The sequence below is a fragment of the Talpa europaea genome (assembly GCF_964194135.1).
Source record: "Talpa europaea genome assembly, chromosome: 15".
Classification (NCBI taxonomy): Eukaryota; Metazoa; Chordata; class Mammalia; order Eulipotyphla; family Talpidae; genus Talpa; species Talpa europaea.
This window is the reverse complement of record NC_140083.1, coordinates 82,653,324-82,671,812: the sequence shown is the minus strand read 5'-3', so window position 1 is coordinate 82,671,812 and position 18,489 is coordinate 82,653,324. Positions and strand designations below refer to the sequence as shown.

The 18,489-nt window shown below is 70.1% G+C and overlaps 1 protein-coding gene across 1 annotated transcript in view; it reads right to left on the bottom strand.

Annotated features, from left to right (window-relative positions):
• Positions 1 to 1,299: 1,299 nt before the first annotated feature.
• LRP1 (LDL receptor related protein 1) overlaps positions 1,300 to 18,489 on the bottom strand; it is a gene marked incomplete at both ends in the record, with an annotated part of 71,778 nt that continues 54,588 nt past the window's right edge. The window contains 45 exons of the mRNA XM_084255676.1: positions 1,300 to 1,440; positions 1,544 to 1,688; positions 1,786 to 1,873; positions 1,972 to 2,036; positions 2,181 to 2,282; positions 2,389 to 2,563; positions 2,860 to 3,021; positions 3,164 to 3,337; positions 3,447 to 3,587; positions 3,679 to 3,855; positions 4,327 to 4,443; positions 4,593 to 4,699; positions 5,119 to 5,297; positions 5,805 to 6,073; positions 6,948 to 7,067; positions 7,140 to 7,274; positions 7,357 to 7,497; positions 7,870 to 7,992; positions 8,367 to 8,486; positions 8,970 to 9,102; positions 9,202 to 9,308; positions 9,936 to 10,052; positions 10,427 to 10,552; positions 10,719 to 10,841; positions 11,102 to 11,221; positions 11,418 to 11,534; positions 11,635 to 11,728; positions 12,122 to 12,270; positions 12,728 to 12,916; positions 13,363 to 13,568; positions 13,694 to 13,881; positions 14,159 to 14,278; positions 14,438 to 14,523; positions 14,611 to 14,794; positions 15,468 to 15,658; positions 15,736 to 15,876; positions 15,954 to 16,076; positions 16,274 to 16,402; positions 16,515 to 16,631; positions 16,904 to 17,026; positions 17,100 to 17,249; positions 17,507 to 17,620; positions 17,776 to 17,895; positions 18,058 to 18,186; positions 18,335 to 18,460. Of these exons, the coding sequence (XP_084111802.1) occupies positions 1,300 to 1,440; positions 1,544 to 1,688; positions 1,786 to 1,873; positions 1,972 to 2,036; positions 2,181 to 2,282; positions 2,389 to 2,563; positions 2,860 to 3,021; positions 3,164 to 3,337; positions 3,447 to 3,587; positions 3,679 to 3,855; positions 4,327 to 4,443; positions 4,593 to 4,699; positions 5,119 to 5,297; positions 5,805 to 6,073; positions 6,948 to 7,067; positions 7,140 to 7,274; positions 7,357 to 7,497; positions 7,870 to 7,992; positions 8,367 to 8,486; positions 8,970 to 9,102; positions 9,202 to 9,308; positions 9,936 to 10,052; positions 10,427 to 10,552; positions 10,719 to 10,841; positions 11,102 to 11,221; positions 11,418 to 11,534; positions 11,635 to 11,728; positions 12,122 to 12,270; positions 12,728 to 12,916; positions 13,363 to 13,568; positions 13,694 to 13,881; positions 14,159 to 14,278; positions 14,438 to 14,523; positions 14,611 to 14,794; positions 15,468 to 15,658; positions 15,736 to 15,876; positions 15,954 to 16,076; positions 16,274 to 16,402; positions 16,515 to 16,631; positions 16,904 to 17,026; positions 17,100 to 17,249; positions 17,507 to 17,620; positions 17,776 to 17,895; positions 18,058 to 18,186; positions 18,335 to 18,460 (6,203 nt within the window). The remainder of the gene's footprint in view (positions 1,441 to 1,543; positions 1,689 to 1,785; positions 1,874 to 1,971; positions 2,037 to 2,180; positions 2,283 to 2,388; positions 2,564 to 2,859; positions 3,022 to 3,163; positions 3,338 to 3,446; positions 3,588 to 3,678; positions 3,856 to 4,326; positions 4,444 to 4,592; positions 4,700 to 5,118; positions 5,298 to 5,804; positions 6,074 to 6,947; positions 7,068 to 7,139; positions 7,275 to 7,356; positions 7,498 to 7,869; positions 7,993 to 8,366; positions 8,487 to 8,969; positions 9,103 to 9,201; positions 9,309 to 9,935; positions 10,053 to 10,426; positions 10,553 to 10,718; positions 10,842 to 11,101; positions 11,222 to 11,417; positions 11,535 to 11,634; positions 11,729 to 12,121; positions 12,271 to 12,727; positions 12,917 to 13,362; positions 13,569 to 13,693; positions 13,882 to 14,158; positions 14,279 to 14,437; positions 14,524 to 14,610; positions 14,795 to 15,467; positions 15,659 to 15,735; positions 15,877 to 15,953; positions 16,077 to 16,273; positions 16,403 to 16,514; positions 16,632 to 16,903; positions 17,027 to 17,099; positions 17,250 to 17,506; positions 17,621 to 17,775; positions 17,896 to 18,057; positions 18,187 to 18,334; positions 18,461 to 18,489) is intronic.

Genomic DNA, 18,489 nt, shown 5'->3' with positions numbered 1-18,489 from the left:
GAACAGACGGACAGAGGCTGCGGCGGACCTGGGTGCCCGGACCGGGGCGGGCCTGGAGTCAGCGCCCCGGGGGTCCTGGAAGACGCGCGAGCTGCGCGGGGGCGGCCTGGGGCGCGGCCCGTCGGGGTCCCCAGCGGCCCCGCCCTCCAGGTCCCCTCCCCGCCCTCGGGCGCCCAGACGGCTCCCCGGACGTGCTTCCAGCAAGCAGTGGGAGCCGCCGGCCGGGGCACCCCGAGGGCCAGAAGACGCTTCCCACCCCGGCTTGCGCCTGTCCCGCCGTGGCGGCCGCGTCGGGCCGCGTCCACCCACGAAGCGACGAGGCAGAGAAGCCGGTCTCGGAGCCACGCGTCCTCGAGCCAGGGGGGGGACACAAGACCCGAGATGCAGCCGGCGGCTCAGGGGCACCCGCGGGCGGGGGCCTCCCGGCGCCGTCCAGGGCCGCCCCCCTCCCTCGGCAGGACGCGCGGGGCAGCCCCGGGGGCGCGGGAGCCTCAGCGCCCGGCTGCGCCCTCTGCTGGCCGAGGCGGGCAAGCGCAGCCGCCGCCGCTCACACCCACAGGTAGACAAAATCGGCTTTTTTTTTACAATTTTATTTATAACAATATTTGTGTTATTTAGTTGTAAAGGAATTCAGCAAAAATTATTAAAACGTTCATGTCCCCAAAACGGGGCTGCCCGCTTGCCCTTCCTTGGCGCGCCCGCCTGTGCCTGGTCCTGGGGGAGGCCGGGCCCAGGCTCACCAAAGAGGCTCCAGCCCTGGGAGCTCGGGGGGCGCTGGGGGGCCTGTCTGGGAGGGGGACTGACCGTGGCCATCTCAGAGGGCCCCGAGGGCCGGAGCGGGGGCGCGGACGACCTTCCCCAAGAACTAAAAAAATCCATCCTTTCCTTCCTACCTCAGCGGGAGCCAAATCTTCCAGACAGGGGCGCGAGGCTCTCCCCAGAAGGAGCCCCCGGAGCTGAGGGACGGGGTGAGGGGCGAGAGCCTGACAGAGTGTCCTGGGCAGGGGGGGGCAGCGCCACCCGCTCTCCCCGCGGGGTGCGCTCCTGGGAAGGCGGGAGGCAGGGCTGCGACCCCCCGAAGGCAGCGTGGGGGTGTGTGCCGAGGAGCAGGCAGGAGGGAGGAGAACGGAAGGAGATAATACTGTGCTCACTTGCTCACTCACATATAAAAAGTAATTCCTTCATTTTTACATTTATACATTCCGGCAGCGCCGTGGCGGGCTGGCTGGGAGGCGGGGCTGGCGGGGGGACGCTCTGGCGGGGCAGGAGGCGCTCTGGGGGCGTCTGCTGGGGAGAACCCTATGCCAAGGGGTCCCCTATCTCGTCCTCAGGGCCCCGGCCCAGGAGTTCTCTCTTCTCGTCCGTGCTGGCCAGGGAGTGGCGGCTGCCGTGCCCGCCCATGTAGAGCGTGGCGTACACGGGGTTGGTGAAGTTGGTGGGCTGCAAGGAGAGCGGGCTCAGCCTGGGCTCGGGGCGCCCCCCACCTCTGTTGCATCAACCGCCCCAACACCCTTTGCCACCCACCCACCCGCGGCCTCCCCACCTTGTCGGGGTCCAGGGCGAAGTCCGCGTCCAGCAGGCCGCCGACGTCATCGGGCTCCCCGCCCTCGTACATCTTGTAGGTGGGGTTCCCGATCTCCACGTTCATGGCCCCGTTGGTCATCCGCTGGTGCTGGAAGCCCTTAGCCCTGGGGGCAGGCGGGGTGTCAGGGGGCCGGGATTCCGGGGGCCAAGGCGGGGCAGGGGAAGTAACGACCAGGATTTTCCAGGCTCCTCGAAACTCACCCTCGCACTCGCCGCTTGTACCAGAACACGGCCCCGGCGCTCAGCAGCAGCAGCAGCAGCAGCAGCGGGGTCAGGATGGAGGCCATGTCTGCAGGGGAGGGCGAGGATGAGTCAGAGGGGAAGGGACAGGAGCCCCCGGCCCCTCGGCGGGTGCCCACGGCCCTGCCTGCCCAGCCTGCCACCTACGTCCAGGCTGCTGCTCGCCGACCGCCTGCTCCTCACACCGGGGTCCTGCCATGTGAGGGGGGCACCTGCGGGCAGAAGGGCCAGAGCTGAGCAGCAGGACCTGCACGGCCACGGCTGCCGGGGGGTGGGGGGGCTGCAGGCCCGGAGTCCTGCTTAGGGCAGGGGAGGGAGGAAGGAGCGGGGCCTCGGTGAGGCTCAGCCCAACTCACTGGCACTCTGGCATCATTTTGCTGTTCATGGTGCAAGAGCCGCCGTTGCTGCAGTGGCCCACGCAGGTCAGGCAGCTGGGCGCCACCCGGCCGTCAGAGCAGCTACAGGAAGGAGGGAGAGGCCGGGCTGGGGTCTGGGGTGCCCGGGGGCAGACCCGGGGTGCGGCAGGGCCGGCCGGGAGGCGGCCGCATGGGCGGGCCCACTCACTTGCAGGTGACGTCCCCGCTCTGCTTGTGGACCACGCAGGCGCCCTCGAGGCAGCGGTTGCACTTGTTCACCTCGCACCGCGGGCCCTCGAAGTAGGCGGTGCAGCGGCACTGGCGGGAGCCGTCCGCCGCCATCTGGCACGTGCCCAGGTTCTCGCAGTAGCCGGAGCACTGCCCTGTGGGGGTGGGAGAGCAGCCGCCTCGAGTCCCACCCCACGCAGGCCCCGGCGGGCGGCGGGGCAGCGGAGGGAACGCAGGCCCTCGGTGAGACCCCCACCGCCTCCTCGGGCCGCGGCTGCCCCGCGCACAGGCTCTGGGGTGCGCGGCCTTCCCCGCGCGGCCCGATGGGACCCTGCCTTGGCCTGAGCGGCCCGCGGCCCAGGGGCTCACGGCCTCCGAGGGCAGCTCCGGCCCCCGGGCTTGGCGGAGCCGGGATGGCCGGGAGCGCCCCCGCGCAGGGACGCACACTCACGGTACTGGCAGCGGTCGCCCAGGAAGCCGGGGAGGCAGCGGCACTGGGGCTGGTTGCCCTGGTTGACGGTGCAGGTGCTGTTGTTGGCGCAGTAGCCCGCACACACCTGCTGCGTGCACTTGGGGCCGGTGAAGCCCGTGGGGCACCGGCACGTGGGCATGCCTGGGGGGAGAGGGCGCGTGAGGCTGCGGCCTCCGGAGGCGGACAGCAGCGGGACAGCAGCGGGACCCCGAGGAGAGGCGGGGGCGACGCGGGCGGGCAGGAGCGGGGGCGCGGGCGCAGGCTCGGGGGCCGAGGAGCGTACCGGAGGGCGAGGCGGCGCAGGTGCCCCCGTTGCGGCAGTGCTCCCAGCACTGGTCCTGCTCACACTTGTCGCCGGTGTAGCGCGGCTGGCAGCGGCACTTGGGCTGCCTCCGGGCGTTCAGGAAGCAGCTGCCCCCGTTGAAGCACTGCAGGTTACAGGTGCCGGGCCGGGGAGCTGCGGGGGGAGCGGCCGTTGGGGGCAGAGCCAGGCAAAGAGGGGAGCCAGGGGCCCCGTGGGCAGCTTCCGGGGCCCATGGGAGAACCCGGGGGTGAGGGGAGCCTACCGTCTGGCGGGGGCGTCGGCGAGGGCACAGCCACGCAGGTGCCGTTGTCCAGGCGCTTCCCGTTGGGGCAGGTGCAGACGGGCCCGCTGGGGCTGAGCAGGCACAGCCACTCGCACTTCTTGCGGTCACAGGGGTTGGTCACTGCGGGGGCCGAGGGTGCGGGGAGGCTGAGCCCATGGACCGGCGCCCCGGGGCCGCCCCCGCCCCAGCCTGGCGCTCCCGCCGCACCCACCCTCGGGCTGCTTGTGCTGGTGGTACAGGACCACGTCGGAGGCGTGGCTCAGCCCTCCGGTCAGGTTGATCAAGGGACTGTGTCCAAACTTGTGGATCTTGAAGACACGGTTGTTGATGTAGGTGACGCCATAGATGTAGTCCTCGAAGACATCGATGCTGAAAGGGTGGCTCAGGCCTGGGAGGGAGGGGGGCTCAGAAGGGGCTCGGGTCCCAGCGGCACTGCCCAGGACAGCCGGCCTCTGGCCACAGGCACCTCAAATCAACACGCCCCAAACCAAACACCTCCCACCTGCTTCTGCTCTTGTGGTCACTACTGCCAAAAGGTCCTATCACCCCTAAACTTCTGGGGTCAGGATCGGTTTCTGCTCCCTCTCCCCACGTTTGCTGAGCTTCTACTCTGGCCCAGGTTGCCTCAGGCAGCCCCACCCTCGTTGGGAGAAGAAATGGACACATGGACCAGAGGGTCAGGGCGGCCTTCAGGCCTGCAGGCTGGTGCCACGGGAGTCCAGTGAGAGGCCTGAAAGGCACAGCAGGATTGTGGGGCGCGCGGTGGAGGAAGGATGGCAGGGGCTGGTAGGGCCCGAGATGAGAGGGGAGAACGAAGGCCTGAGGTCAGGCCTGGCCAAGGCGGCTGCTGGACACTGACCTCGTTTGCCATCAGCAGCCACGATGGGGTCTGTGCCGTTGAGCCGGATGCTGCCGATGACCGAGAGCTTGGCGTCTGCCCAGTACAGCCGCTCGTTGTGATAGTCCACGGCCAGGCCTGGGGCGGCGGAGAGCTGCGTGAGAGCAGAACTGCCTCCGTGCCCAGGACAGCCCCGTCTCATGGCATCTCTTCTGGGGGCGCCTTCATTCGGGTCCAGTGCTCCCCTCTAGCTCTTGGGACTCAGGTAGCCCCTCCCACCCCCTGACCTGTGGGCCACTGGATGTTGTCCTGCACCAGCGTCTCCCGCAGGGTCCCGTCCATCGCCGCTGTTTCAATCTTGGGGTGGTTCCCCCAGTCCGACCAGTACATGGTGCTGGGAGGGAGAAGCAGTGAGTGTGGCTGGGTGCGAGGCTGCATGAGGAGCCGAATGAGGTGGGCCGCCGGGCTCCTACTGGGCATAGGGGCTGCTGGGCGTTGGGAGGTGGGTCTGCTGCCTCCTCTAGACAGCCGGCGGGTCAGCTCCTGGCCTGGCTAAGGATCTTTTACTCAAGCTGCCATGTGCTGACGGCAGCATGCAGTGGGCAGAGCCGCCCCAGGTGCAGAAAAGCCCAGAATTTGGCTGACGGCTCCCCCTGAGGAGGCCGACTGGGGCTCTCGTCCACGGTGGCACTGGGGCAGGCGGGATGGAGGCGCCTGGGAGGCGTGGGGGACTAAGGAGCACCCGACTCGCCTGGTCTGGAGATGCTGGCCCTGCCCCCACCCCAGCCCGGAGGCGGCCGGACCCCTGCGCACCCCCTCAGCGGGTCCACCACAATGGCGTGGGGCTCGTCGATCATGCCGGAGATGAGCGTCTTGCGGTTCTCGCCTTTCATCTGTGCCACCTCGATCACATCTCGGCCCGAGTCAGTCCAGTACACGTTCCCGGCCACCCAGTCGATGGCGATGCCCCTTGGCATCTTGAGCCCTGAGATCTGCACGGGGGGTCGCGGTTTCAGGGGCTTCCACCTTTCGTCTTCCTGCCTATCACCCTTGCCCCAGCCTGTCCCCGTGAAACGTTCCTGGCTGAGAGCCAGGCCTCTGGCTTTGAAGACTACGGACACTCATCTCAAGGCCACGAGCAGAGAGGTCACTTTCGGCTGGACTGGATGGCGTTACCTGCTCTTCAGAGGGTCTACTCGGGGCCCGAAGAGGCCAGACGAGCTGGCTAAGACTGACCCGGGTTGGCGGCGCTGCTGGGCACGGGGCGTGGCCCTGGCGCTGAGGCCAGGCTGCCCGCTGTGGCTGCGCCTTGGCTGCGGTGTGGCAGAGCCAACCACTGGGCTTGCTCCTGCTCCGCTTACCTGTCGTCCACACTCACTGTGTCATGCTCGCTGTCCCCCCACCAGCTCGCCCTCTGCCCCCTCCACTGTCCCTGCCAAGCTCCTCAGAGTCGTCCCACACCCCACGCCCGTGCAGACCTGCCCAGGGCAGGTGCTCACGTTAAGGTGGGTGACGCCCCGGTCAATCTGCCGCCGGTGGCGATTGGAGGTGGTGGGAGGGGCGGCAGGTGGCAGGCTGCGGTAGGAGATGGTGCCCGTGTGCCAGTTGGTCCAGTAGACGCGGCCAGCCTTGACGTGGACGTCCATGGCGTCGATGCGGACACTCTCGTCGCCCTGGAAGGCCTGCTCGTAGGCCGAGTGGGGGTGGCTGGGGAACAGGCTGCGGATCTCGTTGTCGTCGGCGATGTACAGGACCTGATACTCTGAGCCTGCAGGGGCGACAGGCCAGACACGGCTGAGGGTCAAGAGCCAGGCCCGTGTCGGGAGGGGCGTCTGGGTGCACCCGCCTCGCTCATGCTGACGTGTCTTCTTTCCCGCCCACCACGTGGTCCCGTCAAAAGCCGCTGCTCGTCCCGCTCTGGCGGGGCTCCAGGGCACCGGCCAGAGGGCTGGGACGTCCTCCCTCCCTCCCCGAGCTGACCTGTGTATCCCAAAGCCGTCCTGCCTCTGCGGCCCCAGGGACCTTGGCCCGCTCATGACCCCTGGCTGGGATCGCCACGTTCTGTGCCGCACCGTTGGCTCTGTGCGCGCGTGGGTACGGGCACAAGTGGGCGCCAGTGTGCAACGGGAATGGGTTGCATATGGGTGTGCGCACATGTGTGCACACGGGTGTGCGGGGCGTCTGTACAAAGCACACGGGGGAGTAGAACTTACATGTTCTCACCAAAAAAAAAAAAAAACAAGTAAGGGACGTGATGGATGTGCTAATTAGCTGGGGGGGGCCTCTCACAAGGTGTGTAGATATCAAATCGTCACCTTGTACACATTAAATATAACAGCTTTATCAATTATGCCTCACAGAGCTGAGAAAAAAGTGCGACAGGAATACGCAGGTGGGCACACGTGAGCATGTGAGTGGGGCGCTGTGGGCCTGGCGCCGCCTCCTGGGGGTGGGGGTGAGCGGCACAGAGCGGGGCCCTGACCCCAGACTCCCGTATCCCCACAGCTGCCAGCCTTGCGCTCAGGGGGCTGCGCCTGTGGGTCTGGGGCTCTGCGCTGGGCAAGCGTGTGGGAGGAAGAGACCCACTCCGGCGCCCCACTGCCTGTCCTGGGGTGGGAGCCCCCGCCCCCCGCGGCCCCTACCCTCAGCCTTGCAGGTGTTGTGGGTCTTCATGAAGTTGCGCGCGCAGCTGCAGAGGTGGCCGCCCTTGGTGTTGTTGCAGAGCTGCGAGCAGGTGCCGAAGCGCAGGCACTCGTTGATGTCTGGGGGTGACAGGGGCGGTCACGGGTGTCCTGCGACTGGGAGTGCCCCCACCCCCGGCCGTGCCCGCCTACCCTGGCACCCCGGCTGGCCGGGCACGGTGTGGAAGCCGGTGCGGCAGGCGCAGTAGGCAGCCTTCTCGGTGCGCACGCAGCGGGCCTCATCCCCGCAGAGGCTGGCGTTGGTGGCGCAGCTGGTCAGCTTGGGATCTGCGGGGGACAGAGAACGGACCCTCGTCCCGGAGCCACCCGGCCGGGCGCCCTGCCCACCCGCCACAGCCGTGGCTCTCACCGATGCTGCAGCCCTCCTCATCCGAGCCGTCCCCGCAGTCGTCGAACATGTTGCAGCGTAGCGAGGACGACAGGCAGCGCTGGTTGCGGCACAGAAACTCCTTCTTGTCCTTGCAGTGGGTAGGCTGGGCCGTGGGGGGCTCTGGGGGCGCCAGGGGCGTCAGATCCCGGGCGCTCGCCACGCTGGCCTCTCCTCCCCCGGGCCCCCGCCCGCTCAGTCACCGTCACAGGGCCCGAGGTGCAGGGACCACGCTGGCCTCTCCTCCCCCGGGCCCCCGCCCGCTCAGTCGCCGTCACAGGGCCCGAGGTGCAGGGACCCTGGTTAAGCAGCGAGTCCCGGCCTCCAGGTCGAGACTCCAGACGTCGGGGCCTCTGCGGCCTCTCCCAGCGGCTCCCTTTCCCGAGGACGGCCCCGGACTCCCAGCAACGGGTCCTCCTCTTCCCAGGGGACTCCACCCCCAAGACACAGCTCCCAGCACCCCTCGTGGGGCCCCCCGGGCCCGCCCCTGCTCACCGCAGTCCTCCTCGTCGGTGCCGTCCCCACAGTGGTCCGTGCCGTCGCACTGGCGCCCGACCCACAAGCACACGCGGTCGTTCTTGCAGCGGAAGGGCCGGTTGGGCGGGCAGATGAACCGGGCTGCAGGCGCGGCGGGGGAGAGCTGGAGTCAGGCTCGGCGGGGGGGGGGGGGGGGGGGGGGGGTTGGGTGCGTGAGAGCCCCCCCTGCGCCCTGCCCCGGCCTGGCCCCTGCCCGCCCTGCCCCGGCCTGGCCCCTGCCCGCCCTGCCTGCCCTGCCCCTGCCCGCCCTGCCCCGGCCTGGCCCCTGCCCGCCCTGCCCCGGCCTCGCCCCTGCCCGCCCTGCCCGCCCTGCCCCTGCCCGCCCTGCCCCTGCCCGCCCTGCCCCGGCCTGGCCCCTGCCCGCCCTGCCCGCCCTGCCCCTGCCCGCCCTGCCCCGGCCTCGCCCCTGCCCGCCCTGCCCGCCCTGCCCCTGCCCGCCCGGCCCCGGCCCTCACCGCACTCCTCGGGGTTCTCGTCCGAGTTGTCGCCGCAGTCGTCCTCGCCGTCGCACTTCCAGGCCAGCGGCTTGCACAGCGTGTTGTTGCACTGGAACTCGTCCAGCGGGCAGGTTCGCACTGGACCCCGGGGAGCAGAGGATGAGCCCTGAGCCCTGAGCCCTCCCTCCGCAGGGACCGGGGAGGGGCCTCGGTCACCGGGAGCGCGCGTGGCCCGGCAGCCTGGGCTTCCGAGTCTCCCGGTTCCCACCGGCCTGGCGGCGGGGGCAGAGCAGCCCCTCTGGTACTTAGAGGGGAGGCCTTTCGGGGAAGCGTGTCCAGAGGGCTCCGAGGGTGGGGGGGGCACTGGCGGGCCGTCAGGAGACCCAGATTTTAGTTCCACTGGGGCAGAGCCCGGACGCCTGCCCTCCCCCCCGGGGCCTCTGCCCAAAGGCCCATCCTCCCCTCTTCCAGCTTCAAGCTGCTCCCTCAGGCCACTGAGCAGGCGGGTCCGCCTCACGGCCTAGCCCCCCCCCCGCCCGCGGCGTCTGCGGGAGTGCGGCCCCCGGCCCCCCGACTGAGTGCTGCTGGGGGCCCGCAGAGGCCGGGCGGGCTGGGGCTCACCGCCGGTGCCACAGGCCTCCTCGTCGCTGCCGTCCATGCAGTCGGCGTCCGCGTCGCAGCGCCAGCGCAGCGGGATGCAGTGGCCGCTCTTGCACTGGAACTGGTCCATGTCGCAGCGGGGGGTGCAGTCTTTCTGTGGGCACAGGCGCAGCGTCCTGGTCAGATGTGGGCACCCCGGCAGCCCCGCGCCGGCTCTCCCTTGGCCACCCCCGCCTCTGGTGCCCCTGCCCACCTCGTCTGAGCCATCCGCGCAGTCGTGGTCCCCATCGCACTTCCAGCGCCCGGCGATGCAGCGGCCGTTGGCGCAGGAGAACTCGCTCTCGGAGCAGGGCCGGGGGGCTGGGGTGGCGGGGAGAGACAGGCCCCAGGGAGGTGGGCATGGGGATCCAGTCCTGGGGGCGTCTGCAGCCCCGGGCTATTGCCCACCCCGTGTCCCTAAAGGCCACGGTCGACCGGCGCGAGCGCCCAGATGGTCGGCCGGCGCCGGGCCAACCCGTGGCTGTCCCTGTGGGGCAGCTGCGCGCAGAGGGTGCTCACACCTACCCGCCGGGGCAAACACACGAGAGCCACGGGTCCCCGGCCCTGCCCTCGGGACGGGCTGAGTGTGGGGGGGTGGGGAGGACGAGACCACCAGGACAAGCACCGGGGTTAGGGAGCGGCCGGTGGGGGCGAGGGGCTGAGGCGCAGCACGGGGGCGGACGGGCGCTGGGCAGAGGCAGGGTGTGGCGGGAGCAGGGGCACATCAGAGACACCTACCTCTGCAGCCCCGGGAGGACAGTGTGAAAATGGAGAGAAACATGAGATGAGGTGAAATGGCACAAACTCAGTACACGACATGGAGGGGTGAGGCGGGAGGGGCTCCTGGCCCAGCCTGGGGGCGGCCGCCTGCCCCGGTGCAGCTGTGCGGTGAGGGTGGGCGCGAGGAGGGCGGTGCGGGGGCTGGGGGGCCCTGGGGGGGGGACATACTGCAGCTCTCCTCGTCCGAGTTGTCCCCGCAGTCGTTGTCGTAGTCGCACTGCCAGCGGCCGGGCACGCAGCGGTTGTTCTTGCAGCGGAACTGGTAGGGCTCACAGGTGCGCTCGTCTGGGGAGGCAGGTTGGGGGGCAGACGTTGGGGCGGGGGGGCAGAGGCCAGGTTTTCGGACACTGTCAGGGCGGCTGGGGTAGGGGAGCAGGTGAGGAGCCCAGGGGGCGCGGGGAGCCGGGGCCTGGGGGCCGTGGGGCGGGAGGGCCGTGGCGACCACTCTGGGGGTCACGGAGCCCGCGGGGCGGACAGCAGAGGCCGCACAGGTGTGTGCTGGCGAGGGAGGGGGCGGCGGGCACAGGCCGGGGGAGGAGGCGGAGGGGGCGCCGGCCCCGCGGAGAGCCCGGCAGCCCTTGGCCAGTGGCGGGGCCCCCTTCCCCGGGAGCGGGGAGTCCCTGGGCGTGGGGCTCCGGGGCGGGGCTCGGGCAGCTCACCACACTCCTCCTTGGGCTCGTCAGAGCCGTCGCCACAGTCGTCCTCGCCGTCGCACTTCCAGCGCGCGGGGATGCAGCGCCCGGAGTCCTTGCAGCGGAACTCGTCCACGCCGCAGGTCATCTGGGCTGCGGGGCGGGCGGGGAAGGGGAGGCGCCTTTCAGGACAGCGCTGCGGGTGGGAGGGGGTGGGAGCGGCACCGCGGGGGTGCTGGGGGGTCACCCCGAGGGACGCCTGGGGGACAGCAGGCTGCCGGGCGGGCGGGGGCTCCGGCCGGGGCCACGGGCCACTCACTGCAGTTGGCCGGCTCGTCGCTGCCGTCCACGCAGTCGTTGTCCCGGTCGCAGACCCAGACGCGGGGGATGCAGCGCTTGGTGATGGAGCACTGGAACTGGTTGGGGGCGCAGGTCACCTCGGCTGCGGGCGGGGAAGAGAAGAGGCGCCTGTGCCTCGGCCACGGCCACGCAGGGCCCGGGCCCTCCCGCCCCCGAGTCCGCCGGTCAGTGGCAAGTGCCTGTGGGGCGGGCGGCGCCTCTCCAGGGCCCGCGCTGTCCGTTCTCCCGCCCGCCCTTCTCTGTCCCGGGCAATGATGTCCCGAGCAAACCAAGCCCCCGCCCCGCGACTCGTGTCCCCGCCCAGCCCCTGCCTGGGGGGCCGCCCGCCCCACGGGCGCTCACGACAGTCTCTCTCGTCCTCGCCGTCCCCACAGTTGTCCTGCCCGTTGCAGCGGAAGATGCCGGGGATGCAGCGGTTGGTGTTGGTGCACTTGAACTGGCTGGGCAGGCACACGTGGATGTCTGGGGGCGGGGAGGGGGGTGAGCCCTGGCGGCTGGAGCACGCGGGGCGCCCCACGCCCTGGGGGAGCAGGAGCAGGCTCAGGGCCGGGAGCAGCAGGAGCCCAGGCCGGGCGGAGGCTGCTGTGGCTGCGCCTCCTCATCTTGGGGCTCAGCACCAAAGGTCCACGTCCCCGGGGGGCCGCGGGGGGCCCTTTACCGCAGTTGGCTTCGTCGCTGTTGTCCTGGCAGTCGTTGTCGCCGTCGCAGATGAAGGCGGGGTTGGTGCAGATGCCCGTGGAGCACTGGAACTGGCCGGGGCGGCACTTGAACTCGGCTGCGGGCGGGGGCTCCGCGTCAGAGGGCTGGGGCTGCCCGGAGCCGGCCCAGCCCGCCCGCCCGCCCGCAGGGCACCTCCCCGCGCCCGGGGCACTCACGACAGTCGGGGGGCTCGTCCGAGTGGTCGCCACAGTCGTCCTCCGTGTCGCACTTCCACCAGAAGGGGATGCACTTGTCGTTCTTGCACACAAACTGGAGGGCAGGTGGGGCGAGAGGGGTTGGCGGGGGTCTGGGGAACTCAGGAGGTTTTCTTTTCAGGGGCTGGGATGTTTCCAAGAAGCAGTGGGGTCAGGGTGTTTTGGGGGGAGGGTGAGCTGGAGGGGGGCTGGGGTGAGCGCAGGAAGGCCAGGCGGGATCTGTGTTAGGGGAGTGTCGAGGGGGCATTGGGGAGGGAGGGGCAGGGTGAGGCTGTCGGGGGGAGGGTTTGTGTGAGGTGACAGGTGTAAAGGTATTGCTGTGGGGAGACAAGAGGTAGGCAAGAAATGTGGGGGTGTTAGCGTGGAAAACCAGATGCGTGAGGACATTAGAGCCGGTGTGGGGTCCGGGGAGTGCAGCATCAGTGCACGGGGTGGGGGGGAGTCTCACCTGACTTGCTGTGCAGTTGGACACACAGGTGCGCCCGTCACCGCCCAGGTAGAAGTTGGTGGGGCAGGCACACCTGTGGCCGCCCCCAGGGGACAGCAGGCACAGGTTGCTGCAGCCGCCATTGTTGACCTTGCAGGGGTGGTTGGGCACTGCCCGAGAAAAAGAAATGAAATTGGAATCCTACCCAATTTATGGGCCGGCGCTCCCGAGCCGCGGCCTCTGGCAGAGGGCAGGCGGCACCCGCGGGAGACATGTCTGGTCTAGAGAGGCGGCCCAGCGGCTCTGCCCTGGCTGAGTTGGGACGTTCCAAATCCTGCTCTTTCAGGAGGGAGCTGACGCCAGAGGCTGGAGAGGATCCTCCCGGGGCCCGGGACTGGGCCAGGCCTGACCCCCACACTCCCTCACCTGTGCCCTCCCTGCCTTCTGGGTCCCGGCTCTGGGGTCTGCACCCAGCCCTGCCCTGCTGACCAGGCGCCCGGCCTGTACTGAGGCTGGGGTGCAGCTCCCCAGGGCCAGCCCTGCTGAGGGCGCCACATCTCTGCTGGGGTCTGCACCCCCACCTCTCTGCCCAGCTCACCCCGTCACCTGCCCCCTCCGGGCCCTCACCGTCAGGCTGGCGCAGGGCATGGAAGACGTGCAGGTCCATGGGCCGGTGCAGGGTGCTGATGAGCAGCGTCTTGTTGGCGCCTGTGGTCTTGTGGGCCCGGTTGATGGACTTCGTCTCCCAGTCGGTCCAGTACACGTAGTCCTCAAACAGGGTCAGCGCAAAGATGTGTGGGATGTCCTGGCTCAGCACTGTGGGCAGGGCAGACCCAGCAGCCGTCAAGGCCAAGCACTGCCGGATCTGTCCTGCTGGACCACCACAGCCCCGAGCAGCCCTGGGAGGCGGCATCGTGCCAGCTCCGGCGGTGAAGTGGCTTCCCCGGGCACAGCCAGCCAGTGGCAGCCGCGGGACTCAGGCCTGTGTGAGCGTGGCTTCCTGCCCCACAAGCTAAGCTTTCCGATCAGAAAAGGGGGGAGGGCTGAGGTCCCCAGCCCCGGGCCTCCCACACCGCTGTTCTGGGCTCCTGTCACCCAGAACTGGTACATAGGACCCGGCTTTCTTTCTCTTTCCCAAGAGCTGGCGGTGGCCCACAGGGTACTCCTAGCACAGAGCTGACTCTTGCCCCGAGGCCTGATGCCAGCGGCTTCGGACCCCTCCCTCCAGGTGGGCTGCGCTGGGCAGCCTCATGGGGACTGACCGACGTGGCGGTTGGAGCCATCCAGGCTGGCAAACTCAATGTAGTCCTCGCGGGCGTCGGCCCAGTAGATGCGCTCGGTGACATAGTCCAGAGTCAGCCCGTTGGGCCACGTGATCTTGGTGTCCACGATGACGCTGCGCCCGGACCCGTCCATGCCGATCCGGCCGATTAGAGAGTGGTCACCCCAGTCTGTCCAGTACAGGTACCTGGCGGGGGGGTGAGCGGTGGGTCGTGAGGAATCAGCAACGGGTCCTCCTAGGAGCCTGCAGGGTGGCTGGGCCTGGATGCCCGAGTGTACCCCGCTTCCAGCCCCCCAGTCCCGTCTTCATACCCGTTCTGCACATCCACCACCAGCGCTCTGGGCTCACGGAGGCCAGAGCTGACCAGCACCGTCCGGTAGGCCCCGTTGAGCTTGGACACTTCGATGGTGTCGCGGCCCTTGTCGCACCAGTACAGGTTGCCGCCCACCCAGTCCACGGCGAGGCCATCGGGGTTGCTGAGGCCTGTGCGGTGCAGCACCTGCGGGCGGGGGACGGCCCGTGACTGGGGCAGCCCCTGAGCCCCGCTGAGGCTCGGAGTCCCCCTGTGTCAGGCGGGGAGCTCAGCACCAGCCCTGTCAGCGACACTCCAGCAGGGTCACATGGTGACGCGGGGGCCAGGGAGACAGAAGTCATTTTGATGGGTGTGGGGAGAAGGGGAGACGGCCTGGAGCCGGAGCGAGCCCTCTGGGAGGGGGTGCTGGGGCCGGATCTCTGGGCCCCCGGGTCGCGGCTGGGGAGCGGCGCGCCGGCCTCACCTGCACGTTGCTGCCGTTGAGGTGCATCCTCCGGATCATGCTGCCCTGCGTCGTCACGTCCGTCCAGTAAATCATCTGCTCCCGGTAGTCGAAGTCCAAGGCGACGGCATTGTTCAGGCCCTGGACGTGGGGTTCAGGGGGGACGGCTGTAGGATCAGGACGTGATGGCTGGGGCATGGGGGTGGGGTGAGGGCTGGCGGCCCTGGCGGAGGGTGCGGGGCGTTCTGGGCGAGGAGAGCCCTGGGTCTGTGAGCGCGGGGGGTGAGGGCTGGCCGGCACCTGCTTCAGCAGGGTGTAGTTGGAGCCGTCCAGGTTGAGCTTGCGCAGGTAGTACCGGTTGGCAAAGATCAAAAATGGCTCCTCATCTGGAGACAGAGGACCCTGCTTAGCTCCCAGCTCTGCTGCCCAGCCCCTCTGCCTGCCCCTCTCGCGCCACCCCAGGGCCGTCTCACCAGTCACGGCTTTGCAGCTGTGGGGGTCCCCGCCACGGGGGGCGTAGCCCTCCACGCACAGGCACTTGTAGCTGCCGTGGGTGTTGATGCAGCGCTGGCTGCAGGGGAAGGTGGTGCTGCACTCGTCCACGTCGGCACACGTCCGGCCGTCGTCCTTCAGCCGGAAGCCGGGGCGGCAGCGGCACTGTGGGCACAGGGAGCCTTGAGCTGGGCCGGGGCGGCGCAGGGGCCGGGCCTGCAGGCGCGGGCCTCCCCCGAGGGGGACCCCTGGCTCCCTCCACCTTGGAGGGCTGGCTCTGAGGGGAGGCAGGTGGCGAGGGGGTGCAGCCGGCCGGCCAGCAGCGGGCTCTCACCCCACTGGGGCCGCTCGAGTCTCGGCCTGGGGCTGAGCTCAGGCCTCCACGGCCGTGAGCACCGCCTGGCAGCTGCCCACGGGCCTCCTCGGGCAAAGCGCCTTCTTCATGTGGCTGCTCCACCCTGGCGGCTGCCCTGTCTCAGGCTCCTCTGCCTGTCACTGAGCCCCGGGCCTCCCTCTCTCCCTCCATGTTGCCCTGGGGACCGGAGCCACCCTCGAGGACGTAGATGCCACCTCTGAGGCCATCGCCCTGGGACTCCGCTCTCCCGGGGCCTGTGTGCCTGGTGCCGACGGACGTCCGCCGCCCTTCCTCGCACACCCTTGTCTTCTCTGAGCAGAGCCTGCTGGCTCTTCCCTCCACGCACGCGCAGGGCCCGAGGGGCGAGACTCCTGTTTCCTTCACTGCTGCGCCCCAGAGCCCAGAGCTCCGCCTGGCCAGGCTGTGTGGGGCGGAGAGACGCCTCCGGGGCGGGTGAGGAGGCTGGGCCGGGGCAGGGCCCACCTTGAAGCCGATCTTGAGGTCCTCGCAGTCCTGGCTGCAGCCGCTGAGCTTGTGGCTGAGACACTCGTTGACGTGGCAGCCTCGCTCGTCGGAGCCGTCGCCGCAGTCGTCGTGGCCGTTGCAGAGCAGGGCCTCGGCCACGCAGCGCCCGCCGCCGCACAGGAACTGCGAGGAGGCGTTGCACTTGTGCTCTGGGGGGGCAGAGTGCGGGTCAGCGGGGTGGGGGGGGTGGGGGTGGCGGGACGACGGGCCGAGGGGCGGGCGGCACCTGGGCTGGTGCAGTGCGGGTTCTTGGGGGCCTCGTCGCTCTGGTCGTGACAGTCATTCTCGCCATCGCACTCCCACTGGCGGGAGCTCAGGCAGCGCCCGTTGGCGCAGCGGAACTCGCTGGGGCCGCAGGTCGGGTACTCTGGGGGAGGAGGGCGGTGAGGTGGGCGCCCGCGCAGCCGGGGAGGGGCAGGCCGGGCCCCGCGGCGCTGGGCTCACCACACTCGGGGGACTCGTCGGAGCCGTCCGCGCAGTCGCGGTCGTGGTCGCACACGAAGTGCTTGGGGATGCACTGGCGGTTCTGGCACATGAACTCGCGGTCGTCACAGGTGCTGTTGTACACTGGACACGGCGGGCACGGCCCCTCAGCCCCCGCCCGCCCGCCGGCCCGCTCGGGGCCGGAGCGGGCGTCCAGACTCCCGGGCTCTGCCCTGACCCTGCGGTGACCCCCGCTGCCCCCTCTGTCCCCTGGACCTCCATTTCCCCCTCTGCAGAGCGGGACGTCGCCCCTCACGTCCGCCCCAGCCCCTGCCACTCACGGCAGCCAGCCGAGACGCTCTCGTCCGCGCCGTCCGCGCAGTCCTTGTCGCCGTCACAGAGCCAGCGCTCGGGGACGCACACGTGGGTGCCCGGGCAGGAGAAGGAGGAGGGGCCGCAGGTTTTGCCTTCTGTGGGGACAGGGAGCCGCTGAGAGACCTGCGAGGCGGCTGGGCTGGGCAGAGGGGTCGCCCCACGCCGAGCTGTCCCCTGGGGGCACCGCCGGGCCGACCCCGCCCTCACCACAGTGCGCGGCCTCGTCCGAGCCGTCGCCGCAGTCGTCGCTGCCGTCACACAGCCACTGCTTGGAGATGCAGCGGTGGTTCTGGCACTCGAACTGGGCCTCTGAGCAGAACTTGTCTGGGGCAGTCGGAAGCCAGAGTTAGGAGGGGGAGGGGGCAGCAGGCCGCTCAGCGGGGGCAGAGGGGACCCCCAGCAGCCCCTGCCCCTGGGTCTATCTGGGTGAGGGGCTGGGGGTGCGGCCTGGGTGCTCTCCTCCCAGGGGGGCATTTCCTGGAAGGCAACCAAGAGGCGGGACCCGGACGGGGTCTCAGCGGCTGCGGTGCAGCCCCCAGCCCGCCCTGCTGGCCCTCGGGTGCCCGGGTGGGGCAGCGGCTGCCGCGGGCACTCACTGCAGTGGATCTCGTCCTCCCCGTGTTCACAGTCGTCCTCCTTGTCACACGTCCAGCTCATGGGGATGCAGCGTCCACTGGGGCAGGCGAAGTAATTCAGGGGGCATCTGGGGCGCTTCACACCTGGGGGCAAGGGAAGCGTGAGGCCCGGCTCCCCCCAGAGGCCGGCAGCCCCGCACGCCCGGCCCGGCCAGACCTGGGCAGTCCCGCTCGTCGCTGTAGTCCCCGCAGTCGTTGGCGCCGTCGCACACCCAGCTGGGCGCGTAGCAGAGGGAGGTCCGCTCGCAGGGCTGGAAGCGCACGCCCTTCACCCCCAGGCGGAAGTAGCTGCTGCAGTCGGTGGCGCCTGGGGGCAGGAGCTGGGGTGAGGCCTGGTTCCCTCCCTCTGGGCAGCCGCTGGCCCTGACTGCCCTTCCAGCGGGCAGTGTCCCCACCCTCCCCACATCTTGGGGAGCAGGAGCAGGACAGGGCAGGCAGTGGGGAGCCTGGGGGCCCCCCAACTGCGTGGGCCAGCGAGGGGCAGGCAGCGGGGGAACGTGGGGGTGGGGGTGAGGGGCTGGACCTCGGGAGCTGAGGCGCCCCGGTGGCGGGGGTGACACTCACTGCAGTTCATCTCGTCCGAGGCGTCCTCACAGTCCACAAACTGGTTGCAGCGGCTGGAGTTCCCGATGCAGGAGCCGTCCCGGCAGCGGAACTCGCCGGCCCCGCAGGCCGTCTCTGGAACAACCGCGCCGTCCATCAGACCAGGGCCCTGCCCAGGCCGGCACCGAGCCCAACCAGCCTCCTGGGGACTTGGCGACAAAGCTTGGCCAAGGGGGGGGGCAGAGCGCGGGCGCCTGGGGCGGGGCGCGTGCGCCAGGGCGCCCACTCACTGTTGCAGGGTATCTCGTCGGAGCCGTCCCCACAGTCGTCCGCCCCGTTGCACCACAGCGCGTGGGGCACGCAGCGCCCGTTGCTGCACTGGCGGAAAGTCTTCTTGCAGCGGCGGGAATCTGCGGAGGGGGCGCGGGTCTGAGTGGGCAGCAGCTCCCGGCATGGCATGCCGGCCGGGCTCGGGCCTCCCTGGTCCTGCCTTCGTGAGTCTGTGAGCTCCCCTGGGGCCACAGCTCTTGCTCCCTCCCGGGGCCGCCCCACCGAGGCCCGAGGCGCCTTACTGCAGTAGGACGGCTTCTCATCGGACTTGTCCTTGCAGTGGGAGACGCCGTCGCAGGTCAGGCTGAAGGCGATGCACTCGCCGTTGGCGCACTCGAACTCGTCTTGTGCTCGGCAAGAGGAATTCACCGCTGGGGAGGGAGGCGGGAGCTCGTGACTCGGCCTGGGGCCCCGAGTGGGGGCCCCTCCCCTCCAGCACTGAGGTCACCCTCAGCTTCTCCTGGGAGAGGCCCACGTGGCGCCGGGTCCCCAGCACCCGCCCGCGCTCTCCCCTCTCACCTCGGCAGGTGAGGTCCTCCTGGAGGACGCGGCCGCCACGGCAGGAGCAGTTGACGTGGCCTTGGTGAGTGAGCAGGCACAGGTCCTGGCAGCCCCCGTTGTTGATGCGGCAAGGGGAGAGCTCGCCTGCGCAGGGCCAAGAGCGGGCTGATGCT